Consider the following 8,267-nt stretch of genomic DNA (forward strand, 5'->3'; position numbering starts at 1 on the left):
TTGATTCATATCTCGAGCCTTTTCACCCAAGGCTGAACAAGTAAAAGCTTCCATCTCTTCGCGTTTGCAATTTTCTTTTATTGCTTTCATTCATCTTCTTATTCATCAATTGAAACTAGAACATACTTTACTTAGAATGTGACTTGTTTAGTGTCTATCCAAATCTTCATCTAGATCTATTTGAAAACTAAAACAAAAAAAGGCTCTCTAACAAATTCATTATTGGGTGAAGCAGTTTACGCAATGTATTATAATATTATTGGTTGCTGGAATTTGAAATGTTATTTAGTTAAAAAATGGTTATTTGGGTTAAGGTTTTCAGTTAAATTTTTATTTTATATAAACTGTCATAGAACCCTTACTACTACAACTAATTTTTATGAGTTCTCCATAGATAATCTTAAAGCAGCTCTATGAGCAAGGGGTCCTGATAGATTGAGTAGCAAGAAAGTTTTCCTTTATGTTCACACTTCAAGCTCCATCAAAGAAGAAGAACTTGGGAGATCAGATGTGTGAAATAAAATCTGGTATGGAAAGGGTGGTGACGGGCTTGAGATGAGAGATCAGAGTGGCTTTAGAAAAAAGAGAGAGCGAAAGGTTCTATCGTAAATAAACATAGACCACTTATGTGTCCGTTTTTTATTGAAGGGTGTTTCACACCAAATCTGATTTGAAGTTTTTCTCATATTAAGAACTTGAGCATTGTTATTCATAAGTCTATATACCACATATCAAAATTTTTTTATTTTTAAAATTTTTTTTGATTTTATTATTTTTAAAATAATTGAATTATTCTACTCATAATCTATATACCACACATTTGGTAAGAGAATAAAATTAAAAAAATCATAAAAAGATTAGTATGTGGTGTATGAGATTTAAAAATAAAATTTTTCTAAGAACTTTTGGGCAGTTGAAGTTGATTAGTTTTCCTATGTCATTACCTTTTGTACTTATTTTTTGGCAGAAGTGCTAAACTTGTCAAAAAAGTGTTCCGAAAATATGTTTCAAAATGTTTTTTTTATTTATTTTTATATTTAGTAATTAAACAAATATTTTTTAAAGATGTTATAAATTATTTATTTATTTTTTAAATATTTATAATAATTAAAAAAATATATAAAAAATGAAAATAAAAATAAAAAAATGAAATACACTATTCGAGACAAATTTTCGGTGGATGTTACTCATTTTTTGGGGGCCCGCACTCTTAAATTCATGCAATGTAAAGCCTGACCTAACCAAACCTATATGTCACGCACACGCTCTCTCGGTCTCTCCGACAGTCCAACTTGGCAACTACCTCAACCTCGCTACCATTCCATTTTTGCTGGCTGCTCATGGAGGAAATGAGCTTCTGGGATAACTTGGTCGAAGAAGCACTTGTGAAGCTTGAATCTCTGAAACTCCTCCGGTCTCTTAGACCCATTCATCTCCCCAATAACCAACAACCAAAACCCATTGAGAATGAAGGTCAAAGCTCCTCTAAGCCCGATCGAGAAGAACATGGAAAACATGCCTTCCAGGTTTTCAACGAAATGCAGCCCTGGGACCGGTCCTCAGTGGAAGTTCAGATTGCTGAGAAAACGTTTCAAATATGGCAGCGTGACCTTCCCAGTACTGGTAGCTAGGCTTCTATTCCCTTCAATTCCTATCGTTATTTGCTTTAGTTTTTTGTAATCTGTGGGTGTTGATTGTAATTCGAATGTGCTCTGCATATTTGAACTTTGATCTTGATTTTTTTTTCCTTTTAATTTCCCGAGTAATAATAGTGAATTATCATCCAAAAGAAGGAAACTTTGACCAATGCCTCATTATTAAAACCAAGAGTATAATACATATATAAGTGTATGAAAAGAAATATTTTTGGGAGGCGCAGTCAGGGTTGTATGGAGATAGGGGTTTGAATTATCGATTGTTACATGCAACTCTTGTGGTCAGAGGGTTTCTGTTTTGGCTGGGGCCAGATGTCTAAGCGCCCTGATCATATGAGATGTGGCAATAATGGGATGGATTGAGAGTGTCTGATGCTCTTGGTCTATCTTGATAGTTATATTTGCCTGCAAAGGATGAATGACACATGAAGAGAAAGTCCTGGCGAGGACAAAAGAGTTAAGTTTGTCGTAAATTTGCAATGCGAAATTATTTGAGTTAAAAATCAATTATGATGGGCAGTTACAAACCAGTTACTGAAATTGATGGTAAAGGCCTTGGGCTTGGGGGTATGCTCCCCCTAGGTCTAAGGTTCAAATCCCGTGCAAACAATCTCTAGGGGCAACCAGACTTGGGGATTTTCTCATTGAATTATCCGAGGTGCACTTGTGGGAAACTCCTTACCGAGAGCCTATGCACCCCCAGGATTAGTCAGGATGCTGTGCCGAACACCTGGTGCTAATAAAAAAATGGTTATTGAAATTTTTTATAATCATCGTGTAATATCTTTTTCTCTCTCAACACGCTCTCTTATGTTGTCCGTTGGGCATAACAAGATGTCCTAGCTTTTGAAGATCTGAACCACCATTGCTCATCTTTATTTGAGACTTTATTTTATGGTCCTTCTTTTGGTATTTAGACACTGTTAGACCTTGAATAATACTAATATATAGCTTCTTATTATTCACATTGATAATTGATTATTGCAGGAGATGAGGCTTTTGGTAGAGATGAAGTAACTAATAATGAAGAAGAGGCCATCCCTCTGAAGTTTAGAAAGCTACTTTTGTTCTCTGGAAATGATTATTTGGGCTTGAGCACTCATCCAACAGTTGGAAAGGCTGCTGCTAAGGTGTTGCTTGATCATTAGTTGTTTTCTTGAAGCATACTTTTACTAGATTCATTAACTTTTTTTTCTGTAACTTTCCCAGTTTCCCCTCTTTTTCTGAACATGCTGTTAAGACATTATGAACTTGTTATAAACCAGGCAGCCCAAAAACATGGAATGGGTCCAAGGGGTTCTGCTCTAATTTGTGGATATACCAACTACCATAGGTTACTGGAGTCGAGCTTGGCAGACCTAAAGAAGAAAGAGGTAATAGCGTATTATAATAATGCCTTAAGCTGTTTATGTTTTTTTTTTTTTTTGCACGGTAAACCTAGCATTTCTCGATAAAGCCAAATCGATCATAGAAATGGAACCAACAAGTACACTTGGCAATCATACAAGGTTGACATGAGCCATGGTGTGAGAGAACACCGTTTGTGGAGTTCTACATTCATGATTGACCTGGTTCCACTGATGATGATTATCAAGATCATTAATGTGAAAAATGAAATATGATTTGTTGAGGCCATGGAAATCAAATACATGGTTTCCTTGGAGATTTAATAATTTGGGTGCCGTTTGTTTGATCACCATTTGTACTATCTATAACCTATTCTAGTTATTTCAGCCAAAAACTGATGCATTCTTGTTTAAAATTTATGCTATAGGATTGCCTTCTTTGTCCTACAGGGTTTGCAGCCAATATGGCCTTGATGGTAGCATTAGGAAATATTGGCTCTCTCCTGGCTGCAGGTAAAACACATTTAGAGGAAGAAAGGATCGCCATATTTTCTGATGCACTGAACCATGCATCAATAATCGATGGTATTCGTCTTGCTGAGCGACAGCGAAGTACAGAAGTGTTCATATATCAACATTGTGACATGTCTCACCTTAATGCATTGTTGTAGGTTTTTACCTTTGTCTTAAATTTTCAGTTTCCCTGTTATTGCTAAGCATACTCTATCCAGGACTCATATTTTTGCAATTTATTTGTTTTTTGGCAGGTCGAAATGCAAAATGAAGAAAAAAGTTGTTGTGACTGATGGGTTAGTCATGTTATAATAAACATTGTGACATGTGTACATGAGTGTGCATTGTTGAACTTGGTGATTGACTTAAATCTTCCTTCTAATGCAGTTTGTTTAGTATGGATGGGGACTTTGCACCAATGGTCGAACTTGCAAAGCTCCGTAATAAGCATCAGTTTTTGTTAGTCGTTGATGATGTAAGTCACTTTTATATATTGATTCTTATTATATCAAAAGAAGCTGTTTGGAGCCTGTCTTGAAGATATGGTATTCATCTTGAGATTGTATAGTCAATTTTACTTTGTTGCTTTTGTATCGTCAACATACACTTTGGTTTAGTTCGTGTAAAAAAAAAAAAAAAAAAGGTTCCACCATTCACATTCTTTGATGCTGAACAATAAAAGATACTCTTGTTAAGAGTTTTTTCAGGCTCATGGAACATTTGTTTGTGGTAAAAGTGGCGGCGGAGTGGCTGAGGAGTTCAATTGTGAAGAAGATGTAGACATATGCCTTGGCACTTTGAGTAAGGCTGCAGGTTGCCATGGAGGATTTATAGCATGCAGGTAATCTTCCTTGTATACTCTCCCATCATTGCTACTGTTGGAGAAGAATAGATATTGATAAATGAATAAGGTTCATCTAAGTGATGCTTGGGAACATAATATTTTTTGCTGTGCTAGACTTGGCATAACAAACCATAACAATGCCATTTTTTATCGCAATATGAACAGCAAAAAGTGGAAGCAATTCATACAATCAAGGGGTCGCTCCTTTATATTTTCAACTTCTATGCCAGTCCCCATTGCTGCAGCTGCCCATGGTAAATATTAGCTTTTTTATTGGGGGCATTTATTCTCATATTAAGCTCTTTCTATAAAAGCATATATGTTTAAATACATGCATTCATTGATTATTAAGTTACACTAGCCTACTTATAAAAAAAAGTTACACTAGCCCGATAAATTTTGATTCCATTACTTTACCCTCTATCCCATTTTTATGGAAGAGATGAGCAATTTGAGCTAGAATTTCTTTCTTTTTCATGGACCAGGAATTTTTTCATCGTTTGACTTTGATCAGTTTCCCATTTACAAAGACTTGCATCATCTGGCACATCTTATGTACACATAAAAGATTAGAAATTGATGTACATTTTGTAGGAGATATGTGTATGCATTGTGCCTTAAGTGTGAATTCCAGATTTAGCTTTGACATGAAACATGTGGGTTCAAATGCCAAAGCAGACAGCTAGGCATCACGTTGGTCATAATGATTTATCAGTTAACACATGCAGACTTGTACTCAGATTGTAGATAGGTAATGAATGCAATTGATTTTGTGACTTCACTCTTCAAAGGTCGTGAATTCAATTTTGCTAATTGCAAATTCTTTTTTCTTCCAGTCCACTAAAAGCTTTGCAGACAATTATTTTGGATCCTGGGTGTGTGAGAGAGAGAGAGAGAGAGACTTAAGGGAGTAGTATCTGCACTTTTTTATCCCAGTTCACGGTACTATGATGGCCAAAATTGATAGGTTGTTGCTTACCAAATGAAAGCAGAATGAACACGGACTGTGCTGACTATATGTATACATACCTGGATATTTGGTATTCTAAGTTAGATCCCTTGTATACCTATTGCAAATTTTAAGACTTAAACATATTCTGTCTTAAAGCCTTTGTCTCCCATTGCTTCTCCCTCATAATCTGACCTAGGACATTAATTAAGATTGACATAAAATAGTTGTCTCCTTTGCCTCGGTGATGAAATTTTTTCCCTTAAAAACTGGAGTGTGAAATGCAGCTGCAGTTACTGTTGCAAAAAAGGAGACATGGCGTAGAAGGGAAATTTGGAAACGGGTGCAAGACTTCCATACCCTTACGGGAATCACAATCGCGAGTCCCATAATATCTCTTATTGTGGGGAGTGAAGAAAAGGCCCTGCATGCCAGCCGGTCTCTCTCTCTCTCTCTCTCTCTCTCTCTCTCTCTCTCTCTCTATGATTATGTTCATTTCCTAAAACAGATACTGAATATGTCAATCATTCTGAAACAGCCACCTGTTGAGATCTGGATTCCATGTAACTGCAATCAGACCCCCAACGGTGCCTCCCAACTCATGCAGGTTTGTCGTGTACTCATCAGTCTTGTATGTGCAAGCATAATTCTTAGTCTTTCTTTTTTGTATCTTGGTGACTCTTTATCTTTTGAAATTGCTGTTATTTTCTCATTCATCAACTACAGGGATTTCAATTTGACTCCCCCCCGCCACCCAAAAAAGAAGTGGGGTCTTTATCTGGACAGTTTAAACATTGGAACACATCTACACGTTGCATCTTTCATGCATATATACAATAATACAAGTATGTAATTAGGCATATGTATGTCGCATAGTCTATCATATTCCACCTTCTGAAGTTGCGCATCCTTTTACATTGACTAGAGATGTCAGTGGTTTGATCAGGTCAGGTTGTGATTGGCTGGGCCAAAATATTAAAGAACTGACTACGCAAAATACGAGTTAATAGTTAATACAATCTAGGTATATATATTGAAATGCATATACATGTAGATATGTCAAAGATAGCACCGGAAAAGATGTAGGGAAGTTCAAGGTATTTAAAAACAGTTAAAATCAGGTCGAACTTTGGAAAGCATTGCAGAAAATTAGAGTCAGATTTGAATTTCTAGTATGGAAGTTATTGCTTGATGTTTTCTTGAATTAGTCTTGAATACACTAATTTATCATTTAAATCCCCACTTCCCTCATCTCTCTCTCTCTCTCTCTCTCTCTCTAGGCTTCGGGTGACTCTCAGTGCAGTGCACACAACGGATGATCTGAAGAAGCTCACCACAGCGCTGTCGCACTGCATTGATCTCCAAGATATTGGCATCCAAAGCTCGAATGGATATGCAAGGTTGTAGTTTGAATTGCACCTTCCTTTTCTCCCTGTTCCTGCAAGGATCACATTGATTCGTTTCTGCCTGAATAATGGAATTGCTGTAAATTTTCTTGTCATCAACAGTGACAAGATACTCACGGGCATCTTGGGCAAGACAAATTCACCGCTTTTTTTTTTCAAGAAAAGAACAATATAGCTTCTATTGCCCACAAATGAACGACCTGGCTAGATCACTTGCACGGGTTTATTGGCCGGCATTTTTCTATTCTTGAGTCTGCCTTGTTGACCGATTCTTTCTCATGAAGACGTTTGTGAGTGGGAGTCTATCATCTTAAGAGTCCTTTAAGTGGTCAAACACTCCTCCATTCAATTTAAATTGATCCCATGAAAATAGGATCACGTGGGACACGTAAACCCGAAATTTGATGGGAATTTCGGCTATAAATATATGTGTTTGGTCCCCAAACTCACTGACTCAATTCCCTTCGGTAATACACCATCTAAATAGAGTAGAGAAGAGTTTGGAAGAGTCAAACACAGTGAAAACCGAAACAAATACAGTGAATTGCATCAATGGCTGGAGGTAAGATTTCTTGGCATTAAACCCTTTAATTCTCATTTCTAAAGTGTTATTCCGCATTAGAGAATTTTATTTAAGTCTAACAGTTGGTATCAGAGCATTAAAATCCTCTGTCTTGATGTTTAAATTCAAAAACCCGAGTTCCTCTATTTTTGGCCGTGAATGAAAAATTTTTTTTGGGTTTTGATTTTTGGACGTTTTTAATTTGAAAGAAGTTTAGAAATCATAAAGAATTTTTTTTTTTTTCCCAATGTTGACCGATTCTTTCTCATGAAGACGTTTGTGAGTGGGAGTCTATCATCTTAAGAGTCCTTTAAGTGGTCAAACACTCCTCCATTCAATTTAAATTGATCCCATGAAAATAGGATCACGTGGGACACGTAAACCCGAAATTTGTTGAAAATTTCGGCTATAAATACATGTGTTTGGTCCCCAAACTCACTGACTCAATTCCTTTCGGTAATACACCATCTAAATAGAGTAGAGAAGAGTTTGGAAGAGCCAAACACAGTGAAAACCGAAACAAATACAGTGAATTGCATCAATGGCTGGAGGTAAGATTTCTTGGCATTAAACCCTTTAATTCTCATTTCTAAAGTGTTATTCCGCATTAGAGAATTTTATTTAAGTCTAACAGTTGGTATCAGAGCATTAAAATCTTCTGTCTTGATGTTTAAATTCAAAAACCCGAGTTCTTCTGTTTTTGGCCGTGAATTGAAAATTTTTTTTGGGTTTTGATTTTTGGACGTTTTTAATTTGAAAGAAGTTTAGAAATCATAAAGAAATATTTTTTCTAAGCTTTCTGGGATTAAAAACATGATTTTTGACGTGAAAAAACACTGTAAAACGCGAAAATCGCGCTGCGTCTGGAGGTTGAAGACTACGCGAACGACATGTCGTTTTCAGGCTTGTTGAAAACGACATGTCGTTTTCAGCAGCTTATGTTTCATTCGGTTCTGCTAAACGACAGGTCGTTTTCAACTTTGATGAAAACG

At 36.3% G+C, this 8,267-nt stretch overlaps 1 protein-coding gene across 1 annotated transcript; it reads left to right on the top strand.

Moving 5' to 3' along the window:
* Positions 1–1,245: 1,245 nt before the first annotated feature.
* Positions 1,246–6,877, top strand: LOC108987426 (8-amino-7-oxononanoate synthase). The gene is made up of 11 exons (XM_018960346.2): positions 1,246–1,623; positions 2,643–2,785; positions 2,921–3,028; positions 3,430–3,668; positions 3,769–3,810; positions 3,902–3,989; positions 4,222–4,355; positions 4,524–4,612; positions 5,595–5,745; positions 5,846–5,914; positions 6,588–6,877. Exons 1-11 carry the CDS (start codon positions 1,341–1,343, stop codon positions 6,712–6,714), a joined length of 1,473 nt encoding a protein of 490 aa, XP_018815891.1. The 5' UTR covers positions 1,246–1,340; the 3' UTR covers positions 6,715–6,877.
* The last annotated feature ends 1,390 nt before the right edge of the window (positions 6,878–8,267 follow it).

The sequence above is a fragment of the Juglans regia genome, chromosome 1 (genome assembly GCF_001411555.2).
Source record: "Juglans regia cultivar Chandler chromosome 1, Walnut 2.0, whole genome shotgun sequence".
NCBI classification, from domain to species: domain Eukaryota; kingdom Viridiplantae; phylum Streptophyta; class Magnoliopsida; order Fagales; family Juglandaceae; genus Juglans; species Juglans regia.

Excerpts from the sequence above, each read along its gene's own strand:
- LOC108987426 (XM_018960346.2), top strand. The coding sequence starts at position 1,341 with ATGGAGGAAATGAGCTTCTGGGATAACTTGGTCGAAGAAGCACTTGTG. Across the intron at positions 2,786-2,920 it reads TTGGAAAGGCTGCTGCTAAG|GCAGCCCAAAAACATGGAAT; the intron begins GTGTTGCTTGAT and ends GTTATAAACCAG. Across the intron at positions 5,915-6,587 it reads GTGCCTCCCAACTCATGCAG|GCTTCGGGTGACTCTCAGTG; the intron begins GTTTGTCGTGTA and ends CTCTCTCTCTAG.